The sequence below is a fragment of the Antedon bifida genome, chromosome 9 (genome assembly GCF_963402885.1).
Source record: "Antedon bifida chromosome 9, ecAntBifi1.1, whole genome shotgun sequence".
NCBI lineage: Eukaryota > Metazoa > Echinodermata > Crinoidea > Comatulida > Antedonidae > Antedon > Antedon bifida.
In genome coordinates this window covers 448,559-468,931 of record NC_136234.1, presented here as the reverse complement: position 1 = coordinate 468,931, position 20,373 = coordinate 448,559, and the positions used below count along the sequence as shown (strand labels likewise).

The 20,373-nt window shown below is 32.3% G+C and overlaps 1 protein-coding gene across 1 annotated transcript in view; it reads left to right on the top strand.

Moving 5' to 3' along the window:
- The window catches only part of LOC144851906 (uncharacterized), a 31,754-nt gene extending 20,674 nt beyond the window's left edge, over window positions 1-11,080 (top strand). The window contains exons 3-4 of the mRNA XM_078709562.1: window positions 2,757-2,944; window positions 6,852-11,080. Of these exons, the coding sequence (XP_078565688.1) occupies window positions 2,757-2,944; window positions 6,852-6,956 (293 nt within the window). The 3' untranslated portion in view covers window positions 6,957-11,080. The remainder of the gene's footprint in view (window positions 1-2,756; window positions 2,945-6,851) is intronic.
- Window positions 11,081-20,373: the final 9,293 nt, after the last annotated feature.

Here is a 20,373-nt window from a genome sequence, read left to right as displayed (position 1 = left end):
ATTGATGTTGAATAGTAATATGTGGAATTGGGAACATTAACATTTTTTGTAGACAGTCTGTGCGGTTACTGACCTAAGTTCACGATTTTCATAAGATTCAAAGTAAAATCTAGAATGGTATACTGTACAGAATAAAAAGATAAATATTTTATAAGCTTAGAGGACATTGACATTATTATTATTGACAGTATTTGTTTTATTTAATATACTGTAGTTTGGTAGTGGTTTGATAGAAGTAGTGAAAGGAAATGTTTAGTTATTACATTTTTTCGTTTCTGCTTCATATACTTAGGTGAACGACCAGAGGTATCTTGTCTGTGCTTTTCGCTTTGTCTTAAATTTTAGGTGATAGAGTAGAGAAGGAATACTTACAGCCATACATATAGACGACAGTGGTTAATGACCTTCATTTATTTCATGCTGTAGTGTTCAGGTTCACTATAGTTTACTAAACCAGGTGTTGAAAAAAATACTTATCCAATACTGTAGTTAATATGTAGTTGTATCATCGATAAAAATTGCCTCTTTGGTTGAATTCAACCAGTATAAAGTCATTCTTGGCATAAACCCTAATTTTGTAAATAACAAACTAATAATACCGGCAAGTATTTGTTTTGAACAAAGGAATTGTTTGGTATTTTATTATTGGAATGAAACATGAATATTGAAATCTTCTTATACTTATACTGGTCTGGATGCTTAATGTGGTATGTTGTTATACTGCTGATAATTATCCTCTGTATAGTGCTACGTCACCGTTATTAGGGACTAGTTTGCAATGACCTAGCCTTAAAGACTTACACCATTCATCTCAATTATTTTTGCAAGGTTCAAATAATAATAATAATGGTAGTCTTATATAGTACCTAATACAATGTTTTGAAGAGCTTTACATATAAAAATGATCCATTTAATATCCTAAGATAACCAAAAAAAAGAAGCATGTGTGATTTGTTTACAGTCATCATTTGCTTTGTAGTTGATTGGGTGTGCACACTTCATAGTTTGGATTTTGTCCAATACTGTGATGAAATTTCAAGATGTAAACACATCTATTTTTAAATAGTCAATATTACACAACAATAAATGGAATCAAAATGTAACCATTTATGGTAAATTTGTAACTTTGTAGAGCGATTGTTTACATTTGTATGAATTCAGATTTGTGACGTATTATTTTGATGATATATTTACTACACTTACTGTAGCCGTTGCCAAAAACATGAGGAGTGAGTCATGTGACATTTTTGTATACAAATAACTAGTAACTCATTGATGTTGACAAGCATATAGTTTTATTTTAACATACGTTTTGTTTATTGTCCTTGCCAATTTTGAAATTTCCTATTCATAAAGACCTCGTGATATTTTATTATAATATTGTAAAATTTGTTATTAAAAATGTTTTGTTTTGATCAGACTTCTTTTGTGAATTAGTAAAAGCGTGTTAAGTTCAGTTCTACCAGTCATTGTGTAGAATCTTAGCCACAAAGTAAGAACGTACAACCATTGTATGCAAATAAGTGGTTAGAAGCATCGACCAATCAGTTGTCATAGAAGCCTGCAGCTTATTTTGATCCAACTAGTTGTCATCAACTGAACACCTGATATTTTTACCTGCCTATTAATTTGCGTGGAATTTTTTTTGTCTGACATGTGGAGTTCTATTTTGAATTGATTCAATTAGAAGTGCTCTTGCATTTGAGATAATTTGTAATCAGTATACTAATATTTGGTCACAAGGTGCTGTAGAATCCAGCCTGATGATAATTGATATTTATGGAAACTTGATCAGGTCTATGATAAAAATAGATTTGTTGTACATTGTTATTATTGTACCAAGTATACTACTGTAATAATAATATTGCACATTTAACTGTTTTTAGAATTTGAAAGGCATTGTATTACATCAAGTCTTTAGCATTTCAATGAGTAGAAATCCACTGTAGTTTATTGTCCTGATTAATTAATCAAACAATGAATTTAAAATAATACAATATAACCAACTTCTTAACTCAAGACAAGACTGAACAAGTTATTGTTTGAACTGTCAATAAACTTTACTAGTTTGTTATGAAAACAATTCCCTCTGTACAAAATGGAATAACCTTGAATATTTAATGAGGTATTATTCAACACTTTGTTTAATTGGTTTAACTTTTCTTTACTCTATTGTTGTGAAGTAACACGAACCAATCAGATTATGGTATTAGGTAGTGAACAGCCAATCAGAAAGCTTGAGTATGACTTGATACCCAAGAGCATGGCTAGAATAAATGATTACAAGTTTAGTTTTTCTTGATGATGATTGTGATTTGTCTGTTGATGTTATTATTGTCTGGTTTTTATTAACCAATAGCAAAACACAACACAAGACAAATACTACAATATTATTGTTTTGGAAATCCCAAGTTAATTTTAAAAGGAAGGTATTCCCACAAGACAACTCATTTATGATTCTACCTTTGAACAAGTTGCACCTGGAATGAACAAATGCTTCATAAACTTTGAGCTGATGTACAGCTTTGGATTTTTATTCTATATAACAGTTATATATGACAACAACTACTGAACTGTCATTGAGTAAAACAAAAAGACTTTAATTTATCTGTTTGATGTCTTGGCCTTTGGATGTTTTAACATTTAGATGTATCCATTTGGCGTTTCATGATCCATTTGTAGAATTACCATGGATGCTGATCGTATTTTAAGAGATATTGTTGTAATCATGAATGTTTGTGGTGTCATGTTTACAGAACGTCGAGGACGATACCGATCGGAAGGCGATGCTCCAATGGAGGAGGATGCTTTACCGTTACCAGATGTGGTTACATTTCGAGAACGGGCAAACTCGGCACCGACGAGGTCATCACGAATGATTGCTGTCGGTCGAGAGTTGAGAAGGATCTCTGATGAAATTCAAATGTCTTTTGAAACATTACAGGTTAGTACATAAAGTTTTTAGTTGTAATTATGCACCAAAAAAAACACACAAAAAAAACATGACAATGAGGGAAGATTTTAATGTCCAAAGTTTCCTTAAACCTGCAAACAACAGAAAATGTTTAATAGTTATTGTTGTCATGAAATGTAATTTCCCGGGCTATTTTGGGTATTGGAAGTCAATATATTTCACAATTTAGTTTTGTGATTTTGTCAAATTTACAGGTATTTATACTCATCTATATCTCCTGTAAGTTATTTTTCTTGTATTTAAATTTTTGGTATGAAAAAATTGTTTTTGTGGATATTAAAACGTCTTATTCAAATTAGAAGAATTGCTGCAGAAATAATAATTACAGGTTTCTTTTTTTCATATATTTGTATTGTATTAGATATTATAATAGTTCACAAAAATATTTAACACCATTACAAATGTAATGAGATTTAACAAAGCAATACCGGTCTTGTTTGAACTAATCAGCTAGAATATTCTATATATTAAATTGTGTAGACTAAACAACAAAACCAAAACTAAGAAGTAGTGCGATAACGTCATTAGATTCATTGCTTGTTTAATATGATAGCAAGTGTTTGAATTATTATTATTGGAAATACAAATTTTAGGTACATTTTTTAATAGTCACAATGAAAAAAAAAACTGTTATAAAAATCATTAATTTAAAAAAAAAATGCAAATGGCCTATAAGTAGTCTTTAAATAGCTACTGGAAAGACGGTTATAACTTGTTATTAGACAGAACGAACAAATATTTAGTCATCAAGGAAAACTTAATATCAAAAATAAAAACTTACTAAAGTGCATTTTAGATTAAACAAACCTAACTAATCGTTTGTGTGCTACAAACAAGCATTTATTAATTCAGTAACAGCCACGTTTCTAATAAATACTTAAAAAAGAATAATGCACTTAATTTTATCCAAGGAAAAATAATGTTTTAGTAGATTTAGTTGCAACTCTTATTTTCCTATAATATGTTCATGAAATAGTTCTCTGTATTTCTTAATATCTCCTTGAGTATTACTATGCAAACGTGAGTGATCCTGTTGGTATTCTTTGTGATGACATCAAAGTGCACCTTTAGTTTAATAGTATACACGCTGTTGGCTCAACCACCACTAATAATAGATCTATCCGGTGTGTTCTTTGGTAGATCCTGTATTACTATTTAATACCCCTGTGTAGACAATACAAGCATTCTTGCAGTTATCTGTTTGTAATAAATACCCCTACTTAAGCAAAGGACACTAGTGTACATATAGTCAGGCCTAAAATCATTCAAATATTCTTACAGTCTTCTTATAATAATACATTCATTTACGTTCAGAAATATCAAGTGTCAAGCAGTATCAGCTTTAATCACAGATTTATGCTTTGAGATTATTACAGAAAAAAATAACCAATATTCAGTATGCATTAATGGTCAAATTGATATAGTTTTATAAATATTGATGGCCAAATACTCAAGTAAACATAGCAAAGATTAATTTATTTTGCTCTACTACTGTAACATTGACTGTATTTATCGTCTAATTTATTTCCCCCAAAGGCAAATAAAGCTTATTAAGGAGTCAGTCTTGCTTCTTCTATTTCATATACTTTGCATGTCCCGCTCTCTCCTTGCTACACACATGCTTTTGGTTATTGCCAGACACAACCACAGCTCACAGACACAATACAACAAGTCCGGACATGCAAGTTTTTTTAATACTGAAACATGTTTAAAATTCCACTCTCATGAGTGATTCGTGATTCTCGTATTTATGACACGATACTGCGTTTCACCTGTAGTTGTTATCCAGGGTAGTTTAATAGTCATTATTTGTTAGGTCCCTGGATTTGTCTTCATTACGTTTCTTTCTCACTAACAGTTGCATTGTAGAATTGAAGATTAGACAGAACTTGAATGACGATAAAGATGCAGTAATAATAATGATTAAATATAAATGAAAAATAACAGATTATAATCTATGATCGTCGTAATAAAAAGATGTGATGTTTAAATTGCTGTGTGTGCTACCTGTTTTAAAAACGTTTTTCTCATGCATTCAGTGTTTTAAAAAGGTATTAGTTTATAGAAATTAGCTCCATTTAAAATATTCAAAATAAATAGTTCCTTTTTGTTTGTTCCTACTGTCCTACAGTGTCAACAAATTATTTGTTCATCACTTTTATTTGTTTTTAACATTATTATGTAGCCTTAATGATAGCCCTACTGGTGTTATGCTATATTGTGTCTTATATTCACCATTATGAATGAAATTTGAGAAAAAGCATCAATGCATTTTTGTGTGTAATAATGTATGTGGAAGTTGAAACGTTAAGTACATTGATACAGTTAAATGACATTCTGCCTGATTAGATCCTAATCATTGGTATGATTAGATCATTGAGGTGTATAAAGCTGTTTTGTCATGCTTTCCATTATTCAGCAATAGCATAATAAAAATCAAGCCCAGTCAAGATTTTTTTCCCACAAAAGCAGCAAAATCGGCATGAGTTGTGATAATTAGGCCTATTTAGCATCACTTCTTGTACTATTCGCTAGCAAAAAAAAAGGTTGTTAATGGCTGAAAATACTATTCAATAAAAGATTGTCATTGATTGGAGATTTAAATTAACTCTGTTGGATCATTCAGCATGATTCACCTGTGTATTTGCATAACAGTTACATTATCACCTATAGTCATTGTTTATTGTCCATATTTGTTGTCATGGGTGTGTGTTTTATTGAGTTTTAAACAATTTATAATGACCTATCTAAATTCAAATTGGGATTATCAATAATAGTACCATTGTGTTCGTAAAAACTAGACCTCCAACTATCACTGGCCTACTTAAAACAATACTTGCCCTACATAATAGTTCAATTATTGATTTTGTTGTTTTCAGTTCATCTGTATTGTAAAGAAAGCATCACTAGTCATTTTGATAATGAAATTTAAAAATCAGATTTTGAAATTAAGTTAAGTGGTTAAATGTAAAGAAGCAAATTTAATTTCATAAAAAAAAAAATTGATGGAATATAGTAAAGATGTTATTTAATTTGTTTCATATTTTTTCCTACGGCACACATTTCAATGCCATCTGTTAAATTAAATTAAAGCATGCAACATGAATGTGTGATAATGTTATAGCCAATCACAAGATTTAGAATGTTAAATATATTTTTAGCAAGTGCTAATAGATTAATATCATATTAAATTTATAGTACACCCTTTTAATCTGTCCCTTACTTTCTAAATACATTTTGTACCAACATAATTGCACCAATTCATGATTTTTAAATTAAAATATTTCCTTCTTCATAATGGCAATTGGTTACAGTTTTCCATGACAAAATTGACTCAATGTAAGTATTTGGACTGAGCATAATTCTAAAGTGAACCAGGATATTTTCTGTTTGCACAGGTTGTAAACTTTACTAATGATGCCATAGGCATTGAAAGTGAGCAGTCTGCATGTCTATCGGCTGACAATTGTGTAACAGTCATTTCCTCTGTTCTTTGTTTATAAAAAAAACCTTTTCCATCATGCTAATGGCCACAAATTAGATAGTCGTGGACTATTGACCATGCACTGTTCCTCTTTCGTATTTAAACGTGACAGATTTTTTTTCTTTTTCTCCTTCATCATTCGATTTAACGTTATCCATCATGTTTATATAGAGATATAGTCACTGTTGCCAACTTATGGATTTCATTATATTGTGACATATATAAAGTTACTACAAAAACTTTTGAATAGAATCCCAGTGGTAATATCAAAAACACAAACACAAAGTTTATTTTTAGAAAATGTGACCAAAAAAAGGTAACTTAATCTAAAATAATTTTTATATTTTGTCAATCATTGTCAACATTCAAAAACATCTTCTTTTTGTTTTTTAGAGATTGGATGTTGCAGCCGGGGAACAGAATATTTTTATGAGGGTTTTTAATAGTTTTAGAAGACGACGACCACCGAGTGTTCCAGAACATGATGATTCATGTTAAGAAAGACTTTTTTCATTGACATTTTGAAGCAATTAAAGGAAGAACTTTTCATTGAGACTAAAAAATGGATCAATGCTGCTATTGACTTACTTAAAATGAGACATTCCGTAAGAGAAGTTTGCAAAGGCTGCAGTTTGAGGACTACAAGGGCAATATAAGTTAAGTACTGTCAAAGAAATGGAGATTATACAGCTTCAACTATATAGAAAAGAAAACAATTCTTACAAACTATATTTTTTGGAAAGATCAACTACAAGACAGACATTGGGAAACGACAAGTAGCTAAAAAAAGGGAGAAGTGACTTGAACTGTAAAAACTTTCTAAAAAACTATTTTTCAACTGTATTGTACAGAATGTATTTCACATTGATGGTCCATACAGACAAACAAAAGAGACATAGGTACATCATAACTAAACTCTCTCTTGTTCCATCTGGTGGCACACCAAAGCAAGGTATTTCTTGCTGTTTCTCAACTTTGTTCAGTATTTTCCAATCGTCATCAAGTTACACGTCATTGCATTGTACCACCAGTGAGATAATAATACGATAGCTAACTGTACATTGTTTTTTCGACGACCACAAATGTTAGTTAAAAATTTAATCTGTGAGCCATTGAACTTAAAGACGCCATTTTATTTAAGTCTGATTTCAACAACTCTGATTGGACAGATTTAACACCATATCATCATCGAGTATGGTGATCACATAGTGCTTAAAACATATGTTTATATGCAATTATGACTATTTATATTTTTTAACTGAGTTATTTTATTGTTTTTTACAACTTTATTAAAAATGTTTGATCAAATTTCTTGCTGACTTTGAAACATAGCTTTGAACCAATCTTGTTTTTAAATACTTGTTATTTATTTATGTAAAATTATTCCAGTTATGCAATGTTAATGCACATTATTACATCAATTAAGTTAAATATGAAAGTATGTTACCATTCATTGCACTACTGGAATCAAATTGTGTTTATAGAATTTTGCTTCTAGTTATGTTTCAAACAAGTAATTTTTAAGTTAAGTTTTAATTTCATTTCAACAAAAAGAGTACTATTCATCTGTGTTTAATTATTGTCTGCACCATTTTTTAAAAGTATAAATTTTCCTTTTTTGGCTTCGGACGTAGTTTTACTATTTTAACGCCAAACTAAGCTTCCATTTTTGTTTTGTAAATTCTTGTTTTGTGTTTGCATTGTTGGAAACTGCTATAACATTAGTTGAACGGTGCTAAGTGCTTTTTGTAAGAAACTTACAATAGAAACTTGTGAGAGATTATTTTTTCAAAATTGTCGTTTTGTATTGACAACCTTTCCCATTTCCAACAGGAATGTCTTGATAAGAGCAGGTGGTTGAATTGTTTTAGGTTAAAAAAATGTTTGTCTTCAAAAAAAGACGAGAGATAAAACTCCTCCATTCCAATGTGGAATTATAATTTTGATCTAGTTTAAATTTTATAAAAGTTGTCATTAAATATAACTATTGTTTCTAATTATGTTCTGCAAAGAAAGATTACATTCACATCTCTAAATATTATGTCAAAATACTACATTTTGTCAAAATACTACGTTTTGTCAAAATACTATGTTTTGTCAAAATACTATGTTTTGTCAAAATACTATGTTTTGTCAAAATACTATGTTTTGTCAAAATACTATGTTTTGTCAAAATACTATGTTTTGTCAAAATACTATGTTTTGTCAAAATACTATGTTTTGTTTAACTCTTTAGCAGGAAATGGTTCTGTAGAAACTGTCAACTCAAATTATGAAACTGATTTGGATACACTTCCATATTTACTTACAACATGTACATTGTTGACATGACTATGTGTTAGTTCAGCTTCTTGCTCACATATTTTGTCTCGGAAATATATATATATATATACATATATCAATATTTAAGCTTTAAGTTTAAGATTTCATGAGGAAAGAAAGCAGTTTTCCGATTTTTTTTATTGTGAATATTAATATTCAATAGTATATAATGTTAAGCATGTGTGAAAATTGTATTATGTATAGAATAAGATAGATTTACTTATTGTTAGGTAATTGTAAGTCATTTACTTAAAATGTTCTTGTTTGATTCAATGACTTGCGTATTACCTTGACCATGTATAAATGTAAATATGTAGATAATGTGCGTTCCATTTTTGCGCTGGTTTTTTGGTTAAATTTGAAGGAAATTTTTTTTATTGACAAGCGATTTCTAAGAATCATCTTTGCAAATACAGAATCAATCAATTTGATTTGACAAGAAACCTAGATAAATTATCTCTAGGCCTATATCATTTTATTACATTTTTATAGAAAGCATATTTGAAGTACTGCAGTAGGATTCTTGAGATTGTTTGTGACATTTGAACTTGTTAAATTTGACCAGTCAAACAAATTTAAGAAAACAATTAAAGATTTTCTTTAATGATGTTTTCTTTTTGCAAGTGCAATCATGTTCTGTAGCAAATGAAGAGATTATTGTTGTTTTGAACGAAACCTAAAAACTAATTACATCAAAAACAGTACATTATTGGGGAATGCAATGATTAAGATATAATGATAATAATACAGATATATTTAAGAAAGTTTTATTTGGGGAAGAATTGAAAATTATAAAGTTGTAGCAGAGTTGATAAGATTACGCACATAAACAATCTCATTTGTAAATGTTTCTTTCAATTATTACATAATTTATTCCTTAAAAGTAATTGTGTACTACATGGCTAATAATAATGCCTTGTGTTGTACACAATGTTAATGTTAGTGCCCACTTGCTCTCAGTTTCCTTGATAATAAAAACAAAATATGTAAATGGCTTCTTTTATGGAGTAACATTTTAATTCCCCAATAATCGGGCCAATAAAAAACATTCTTGAAAAGAAAAAAATAATTTTTAATTTGTCTGGACCATTTATATAAATAATTTATTGGGCATTAATTATTTAAAAACAAATTCCCTCATTTGAATAAAGTGTGCTGCAACTATCTTGTCAGGACTGTTAAATTATTAAACTTTTGTATGTTAAATAGCAAACAATGTAAGAATGTCTTCTATGTAATGAGTATTCTGTAAATGTGCTCTCAAGTTTGCTGCTGTTAAAGTTGCATTCTTGTGAGTTGTTTCAAAGTTTCAATTGGGTTGCTTGTTGTAGTTCCATATCCACGGTAGCATGCATTGTATTTTTGCATGCATGCATTGTTATTTTGGTTGTTGTACTCATCCATTGTGCAACCAGGGATTTGTCAGGGATTATAGTTAAATAACGACCCTGGTGCAGCCACCCATGGGGAGTGCACATACAGTCCATTCATCTTCATGGTACATTGTACCTTTGTGCAGATTGTTGTTGCACATGTATGGCGTGGGTGTATTTGGTAATTTCAGCGTAAAACACAGTGTTTGATGAAACATGAATTGAATGTTGGCAAGCTTTCTTGCTGAAAATGTTCTCTTTTTTTTTGCATAAAAACATTTTGACTATACATTTGTTTAATCAAATTGTTTTTGCAATTATTGATAATAATTGTTTTATGTGGGGTTTAGAGGTCCTATGGATGGAATATGACACTGTTTACTGAAAGGTCAAATGTCACATTAATGTTAACAACTCATAAGAATGCTTCTAAGTAGTATACAAATTGTGTTCAAATCTTGTTAAAATTGTTATTTAAGGAATATAATTAATATGAGTAAATTTGCAAGAGTGCTAAATAATGCTGCTATGGGCACTATTTTTAAAATGCTGGCATTTTAGTCCCAATTTGTAACACGATTTTATTTTTAAAAAAAAAACAACTCATTCCACAGGCAATAAATTGTAACGTTCTGTGAATGTGTTGGCAAAAATCCTATTAAAATCATAACAAAAACAAGAAAAAAAATTGTCTATATTTAAAACTAGTGCAATTAAAACGTATGCATAACAAGGTCCTATTTATTTAAAAGAAGTCTACTGTATGCTAAAATAAAACAATCAGAAATGCTTTTTAACTTAAGAACTATTCTTAATTCATGTAGCCACGTACTTATAAGGCATTGTTCTCGTTTTCTTCTGATTTTGTAACAGCTACAAAAATCTTTTCTTAGGAACTTGTAAAATAAAATTAGAATTTAACCTAATCTATAACATTTTCTTAAACCGTGTATTATTTGTTGAAATTGATAATTAGTAGTTTGACGTCATTCTTGGGCGTCGTACGAACACGCACACTACGCGCATCTTACGTCATTCTTGGGCGTACGAACTAAACACGCACACTACGCGCATCTTACGTCATATAATCTATACATCAATCTATCATACATCTATTTCATCCGTACATCAAACTCTCGTTGAATAATTTTACCCTCTTTTATGAGAACGACAAGAATGTTACCGAAATAAATCCTTTTAAACCATCATCGTAAATATTCTATGCATTAAAAGCAGCAGTTTTTAAACTTGTTTGCTGGGGGAATATTGAACCGGCCGACATTTTACTCAACTATCTTTGTATTGTCACCCAAAACCGACATCATCTTTTATTTAATTACTTTTTCTGTATATATTAGTAGTTACTCGTGCATTCAACTAGGATTGACATTTTGCAATTTACCTCCTTGAGCACACGTTGCGTTTTATCTTGTATCTGCTGCGTCTCAATAATTTTACTGTCATCTTCACTTGGTGTGAACGCAACTTATGTAAACTGAGATAAACATTCAGTATCAAGTCTTGAATTCCCCAATGAAGATAAAGTCAAAAAGTTGTAGAAAACATGACGTGCTATCTGAGGGGAAAATATTAAGCCTAATAAGACGATACTTCAACGGCCAAAAAGAGACAGTACATTTTTTTGAAACACTATGAATAGGGTAAGTAACACTCGGTCACGTGTTGACGGAGTACAAAACTGTAATATTCACACATTGTTTAAACTACGCACGCGTCAACTGAGGAAGCGCGTATAACTAAGTGCCCGTTCAGACAGTTATTTACCCCTGTAAGATTGGTTTCTACTCATCAAGGTTAGCGACGATAAATGTGCCACTGAAACAAACTTTGCTGTCTGAACGGAGCCTATACATACATCGTAATCCTGGTACAGTTTCTGTGTAAAGCTTAGTTCCCACTAGTGACGCAACATAACGCAACCTACGAAACGTAAGAACATGCCCTTCCAATAATTGTGTTTGCTCCGCCTGCGTGAAATCAAACCTGCGATTTTAACAGCACTGTTGCGTCGTCGATTCCCACTTGTGATTACGCAATAAAGCACTTTGCGTCAATACGTCGCTGCATTGCGTTGCGCGCTGCGTTCTAGTGGGAACCACGCTTACGAGTTATTCAATACAATGGAAGGTGTTTTACTGAAAAGAAAGTGAGGTCTTTTAAGTTAAGTATTGATGAGGTGTAAGGTCAGTGACTTAATGACAAACATTGGCCATGAATGTAGGATTAATGTTTTAATAAAAACATCCACTGTGACACGAACACCAATACTAAAATACATTAGCGTTTGCTATCAACCGTTCACCCCATTTAGAACGGTTATAATTTACTCTTAGGCTACATCATTCAATGTAAGTGTTTATATTTAGTAGTACTATACAGGTCCTAAGTATATTACTGTTTTTAAGATGGAAAACGTGGAAATAGACTGCAATATGTTATTTTTTAGAAACATAGGTCTACACACAAATTTAAGGAAGAAAAATATCTGAATCGAATGCAAAATCCGTTTTGAGAATCGTACCCTGTTATTAATAATATTATATTATTATATATATAACATGGCCTTAGGAATCATGTGTTGAACATGCATTAATCACGGATCATTATTTATAGGTATGATACCCCTTGGTATCAAGGTAATTTGTGTTTATATCGGAAATGCGAAGTAGAGACGCCATGACCCAATGATGACCCTTCACAAGTAGGTCACTTAAATCAACTACAAGTAAATTATTATCACCATTAATATGCGTTGACGTGAGTTCATTTCCTAATGATTATTAAAAAATTAAGCGCGCGTACACAATTTGTTACCAGCGTTCGAACGCCGCGTGCATTAAACGTTGGTGGTGCTCAACAAAACGTAATAGCCGACTTCTGGTACCTGTTTGAGTACTGTATATACATTACCCTTTTCCCAGCATGCACCTGATTATAATATTGATTAGTAATTGATTTATTGCCAAGTGATCGATAGATCTGTCGGCGGCTGTTGGGCGGTAGGCGAGCCGCGAACTGAACACGAGTTTGACTAGTTCTCTGCGCGCCACAGATATTGCGTGGATATTACGTGGACAATTTGATTCTTAATATCATCGATGGATACTGCGTTTGTGTTGTATTTGTAAATGGTGTGCTGCGCTCAACACTACTAAAGAAAACCATGAATAGAATAATATATTTAATATATTTGCTCGTCAACTGGGGTAGTTAACTAGGCAGTGAGTAATTTTAAAAGCAGGTCAGGAATTCAACCAAGACATATACACGTCAACTTAAATTTATAATCGATAAAAATATGCTTTGTTTATCTAGATAATTATCTCGATTGAAACATGAAGTTTGATGACAATTTAGTGTCCTGACATTGTAAAATATTTAGGTTGACGAATTATTTGCAGCTGTATTCATTCAAGTACAGATATCATTAAAACACTGTAATATTCGATCAGGACGTAAACACATCAAATATACGGATGCAGCTTATCTCATATTAGAAGAACAAAAGGTTTAAAGTGAGCGCACATACTTTGATATTTTACCGCAGTTTTTTTAATAATCACCTGGTTTCCCATTTTACTGCCAAATTACCTGTTAATAGTTTTTGGACATTGTTGTATGAAACAATAAAATGAATCATAGGCCTATCTATACATTTGCATTGTTCGAGCCGCAACTACGTCATCAACATGTACGCGTACGGTCAGTGCTATTTTGATACGCATTCGCTTGTCCAACCAAGATTACGCGCGCCCGTGCATCTGTGTACAAAACTTGGATGACGCAATATCAATTAATACTAATTAGAGGCCTAAATACGTAGTATACTGTAGTGATAACTGATATGGTATTGTTCACAAATCGAGAAACATAATTTCACGCGCGTTCAAACGTTGATAATAAATAATTTATTTTTGTACGCGCGCGTCGAATTAACGCTGTTGTTTCTCATTGACAAAATAGAACACACCAATTGTTGTTTTATGGGGATTATATATTTTGCTAGTTTATCGGTAAAGTAGGTCGAATGATCTGATTGCGTTTGAAGCTACCCGTCAACACCCTATTAGCAGTATAATTATTCAGGCATCTCGTTAAAGTTGTGCTCACGAGGATTGCCATTCCAAATGATAATTGTTTATATAATTCTATTAATTATTGTTTTCAGTGAATCGCTCTGCACTGACTAATTCTGATTGTTTTAGTACAGTCATTTTAAGCTGAAGAGTATTAGCAATAGGCATTTTTGATCTTATTTATTACCAAACCATGCTTTTTGTTGCTGGCTATAATATTAAATTGAAGTGAAATTATAATGATAATGATGGGATATCGATATCCGGGGTCTAAGACCCAGGCAAGTATTTCCGATGATCCGCAGATTGAAAATTAGAATTTGTTTTTCTTGAGATGGAGTGCAAATACCTATATTTATTTCAGAGCTTAAGCTGGTGTTCTAATTGTTGCTGCGTCACTCCAATGTTATAGACCAGTGCCGTTGGTACTATTTTGAATACAAACATAATATTTATTATCGTAAACACGCAATATCAAAGTATAGGTAATAATATACATACAGTAATAATAACTGATTTAATACGGAGTATACCTATTGTTTTGTTATTGTTCACCTTTGCATCGCAGACAGTTTTTATTGTGACAATGGTAGTGTAGTTGTGATTCCTCCCAAGGCTATTAAAAGTAAGACCACCGACAACCAAAACAATAGATACGCCTTCGAAAAGCGACAACCAGACGAACATACTGGCCATGACATTGTGTATAGAACACGTAGAAAATATATGTATGCGCAAGGCACGAATCTCACAATAATCTCGTAACCACGTATTTATGAGAGGAAATAAAACTACTGCACACGACAAATTGCATCCTCCCCAATCACCGCATCGGGTTGATACAACCTTTACATTTTGTCGATGTTCGCGTGAGTGCTCTGGCATCGTTCGACTCAACATTTACGTTGATAGTGTGCGTGTGACTATACTGATATTTATGATTTACTATCGACTGTCTGTACAAGGACAGTTCATCCTGAACGTGTTAGCAAAAACCTAAATGTACTATAATAGATTAGATTATAATTACTTGATTAGTGGTTCATCTTATAGCAGTCATTTTGTTCTCTTCATTTTACGATTTATGACATTATTTACGTGTCATAAGGGGCGTTTTCCCGTGTCTGAGATTAAACACATAATCAAGATTATAAGATTATAGCCATAGTCCTATCCTATCGTAAATTTAAAGGGCGTAACTATGTAACAATGGGGGAAGATGCTTCATGAATCAATCAATCAAAATAACATTCATTTCCTTCATAAACAAACATAAATATAATTTCTTACAATATACATTTCGTCACCACTTATCACAACCCCCACCACTGTATGCCACGTCGTACTAGGTGACATTGTTGACGCGCGCCACGTTCAAAATATTGGTTCGACGCAATACAATGTTAAGGACTGTAGTAGTAAATACAGTAAAATTTTGCGTGAAGGACTTACGAGGTACTTGTACTATTATCGTAATGTTAAACAACCCATTGGCACGCTCCTTGTGCGTGAAGGGTTAGTACGACGACCCAACGAGAAACGCAACAAGGACGCGTCGGTAAACATCAACGACGTTCGGTAGCAAAATTAATTCTATTCTTTGTAAAGTAATAATAAGGTCGAGGACAATAGGTTTTTTGGAACATTGCCAACAAATTCAAAGTGAATTTTGTTGTCAAGAGGGCACGTTTCATATTTACATAAAAATATATTATCAAATCCCTGTTTGAAATTATCATAGCTTTAATTGTGATTTAAGAAACCAATTATCTTTTTATTGTACACGAAGAAAAATACGCTCATTTAAGAATAACCCGTGGGTAATAAATAATACAATCGCCAAGTTAAAGTGCATTACACCTTTCATTTTAGCTAAGAGAAAAATACCTTTATATTTGGATCACGTATTAATCTAGGCTACGTTTAATTCACCTTATGTTTTTTTTTTACTATTATAGAAAGAACACTACGTCGATATCGCCATGCACACGCGCGTGCACATTTACTCTCTTTGTACGCCGCCGGCCCAATTTCAGCCCACACAATCGGAGTCACAATGTAGTCACCGTAGGTTTTGTTCGCTTTATGCCAATTCCACCTTTGTGTTATGCGCTAAGCGACAATAGTTATTTGTGAATTGTTTTTTTTTCATATTTAAAAATTATTATTATTTATGAATCATCGTCGTCGTAACGTTATTAAACAACAGAAACATAAAAATTGAATGAGACTGATACCCGGTACTCAGAAATAGGTTAAGTTTTTATCAATAAATTTTAATTACAATCTTATTTTGCAATGTTATTAATTTAATTTTATAAAGCCCCTATCTTTGTAAAAACATAAGTTCAAAAAACCAGAACAAATTTCCTTGGAAATTCCAAGTGTTCTGTAGCAGGTTGGGATCCCAAATTGTTAATTATTCCGTATTTATGAGAGTATGGATAAATTTAGAAATCCTGTGCGTGGGATTGTTGATATGAAGGCGTTTGTAACATCTAATAATATACATTTGTAAATAGAATACACAGTAATACAGAGGGGGTACTATATAATTGACTATATAGGTCAGAAAAAAAGTAGAGAATATAATATGAATTTATAATAAACATTATCTTACTCTTACAGTGTCGAATCCAGGCTTTTGAATTATGGGTGATTGGGAGGCGTGATGGCCGCAGTGTGAAATGAATAGATTAACTTAGCCTAATATCCCATGTTTTGTATTGTCATTTTGAAATGGAAAAGTGGCGGAGGGGGTGTGCTGAGCCCCCTCCATCAGTATTATCATTGTTATGTTTTTTTTATTTATTTATTCAATTTCTGCCACATGCAATACAAAGAAAAAGAAAAAACGAAATATAAAAGGCAAGGAAAGACCAAACAGGTGCTAAACACCTATGCTAGTTGGTAAACCCAGAACAGTATATCTACAAGTAAAGTGACCAAAACAAACATTTTCAACATCAAAATTATTTTAAAAATAATTATTGAGATAAGAATAATAATGTTATAGGTTTAGATTGTGTTTTTCTGTCGCCGATTGGTAAACTGATTTGAAACCATTAGTGTTCCAAACAAAGTCCCATTGGCATACAAAATTAGAAAAGACCTGACGCCAAGAAGCAAACAAATTAATTTCGCGTGAGTATGTCGGTTTGAATACCGATGCTCAGGTGGTAACATCTTAAAATAACATGACTTTTTGTCATTTTTTCCGCATGTTTAGCAGCCATCTCGGCTTGAAAGTGCGCCACACGAGATCTATTTTTCTTTTGTCTATTTAACCGGAATAAACATCGCTTAAAATAAACAAAATCTTCTCAGCTATGAATATTGTACGCGTGTGCGTTATAAAAGTAAATAGAGTTAAGTGCGCCCAAGATTACGTAGCGGATGAATAGTCACCGTAAATAAAGAAAATCAGAATGCGGCTCATTCAAGCGGGAAATTATACCGTAACCAAATAAGTTTGTAAATTTGTGAAAACTAACAATTATATTTTCAGTGTCGATACAACAATAGAGTTATTATATTAAAATATGGAAAAAAAATCCATTGTAGGCTAGCTACTGTACTTATTGTTTAGTTATGAATTTTCAAGTTGTCAAGCAATGTGTGTTTAGCGCGTTTTTAAAAATAATTCAGCCACCGTTACGAAGTAGGCCTATAATTAAAACGAATCCTTCACTTTTCTAAATGGTCGGAAAAGAAAAAACAACTCGTTTCATACAAGTATATGAGACCTAAAGATGTGCGAATTAGGTGTTAGGCCTAGTACTGTATTAATGTACGTAGACATTATTATAATGCCGACATCCAGACAGTAGGTTGATGCGATCTGATTATATATTAGAGCATAAACTAATATAGGTTAACAGGTTAAAGGAGATCGTTGCGATGAGCAAAATACCATTACTTAAAGTTATACTGTTCAATTAGGAGATAATATTAACAATGGCGAGTAAGTAGGCCCTGTTAATAAACAATAACGGTCTGTCTAGCAATCAATAGTCCCAATTATTTTATGGGTTTTATTGCTGAACTAGACCTAGTTGTAATAGTTTGTAAAGACATTTGTGTTTGTTTGGTAAATGTAGTTCGGTTCAACTTAGACCACACCTAAGTACGTCATAATACCAAAGAAACGCAATTTTGGCGCGCGAATTTCAAATTGTGTTTCTTGACGTGACGTGAAGGAAGGGGACATCACTGATGAAAGATTTACGGATGGTTACAGTAACTGGCAACCAGCAAAACGTCTTATATTTAGAAACTTTCAGTAACGGTTAATTAATACAAATGTACACGTGCGCTAATACATCCAGTGGCTTCAAAAGCAATGATATCACCTGGGGGTATGGTTTCGATCGTGTATCATTGAAATGCTAGCCTGTATTTCATAGGTCAGTCCTAACTAGAATTCAATGTCAATTCAAATGACCTTTCGGTGACCTATTACCATAAATGTTGAATACGTATAATATCGTATCAATATCAATAACTGCCTACTCATTTCTACCAATACGCAATATATTTATTATTGGAAATGTTCCAAATCAAAACAGTAAAACGTGCATTATTATTGTTTTGGCTCACGTTCAAGGGTATCATAGTAATGACGTCATATTGTCTGATATAATAAGTATATACAGTACGTATAATTAGGTATCGAGTACTGTATATGTTTTATGAGCGCAGTGCATTATGTTTGTCTGTTGAACAAAATATGGTATTACTACGTCGTGTTCATTCCAGGGTTGAATTTAATAAACACATCTCTCTTTTTTGGGAAAAATCATCAAAAACAATAAGAAGTCTGAGAACAGAATATAATATAACGTATAGTAGTGCGAAGAGTAAAATACAACCATTACTCATGCTGCAGTCCATTTTGCAATGTGTTCGTTTCCCGCCAACAATAAGAGAATGAGTTGTAACTTAATGTTATCATAGACCTGACCTGCGTGCTCACCTCTAGGCCTCATATATTGTTTGAATCCAGTAGGCCTACCAGTGCCAGGAGTACATGTGACATCATTAGCAACAATGTATCCACGTTTACTTGGCACTAGACTTTCTCAAATAGCATTAACCCCAAAAAACGTTGGCAACAACTCAATATAATTGATAATCGTTTGAGAAATTGTGGTCAAACTTGTATAAAATATAACATAATTGTGATGATTGTGTTGGTTTTGGCTCGTGTGTGGAGTAGTTTATCTTCTTTCTTGACCCGTATGATTATTCTCGTCAACACACCTACGAATTCACAAATCATTAATTATGAAACTGAAAGCAATAATGTACCACCTGTGATTTCTAAGAAGTAAACATGATCACGTGGTTATTGTTTTACTTGTTATTGTGTTTTGTTTATCATTTTATATAGTACTCTTGAAAGTAATTAATATTAATAGTGTTCCTCATCATAGTAATGTGGATGATTACAATTGTCTTAACTTAAGTTGTGACGTCACGCGCGTTAGCATTTTGTCTTAACTTAAGTTGTGACGTCACGCGCGTTAGCATTTTGTCTTAACTTAAGTTGTGTCACGCGCGTTAGCATTTTGTCTTAACTTAAGTTGTGTCACGCGCGTTAGCATTTGCCGCCATCTAATTTTAACTACTTACAGTTTAAAAAAAACCGTATGTAAATGGCAAAACGCCATTGTAACTATTACATTGTCATGTTTATGCTGAACCATAATTCAATATTGTTTATTTACAGGCGAGCAAATTTAAAAGCAGGATCAACGGTTTAACTTGTCATCCGAAGGACGGTGGAATTAGAAGCATGTAAATAATGGCATTGTTATGTGTTTTGTGTATACAACGCAACGTAAACCGACGCACACAACGTAAGAAAATACTCTTTTATCAATTTCGCATGCTCCCTCTTACAACAAGTTGAATCGCCAGATTCCATCTGTGACTCGCACGGGTATGTTCTAACGGCACTTTTCGTCGATACATTGCGTCTGTGTCCTTGCGTTGCGTCTGTGTCCTTGCGTTGCGTCGTCATAGTGGGAATCATGCTTTACCCAGGCAACTTCAGATTCGCGCACAGATGTAGGCTCCTAACATGACACTTATGTGATACTGAACAGAGATAATCTCATA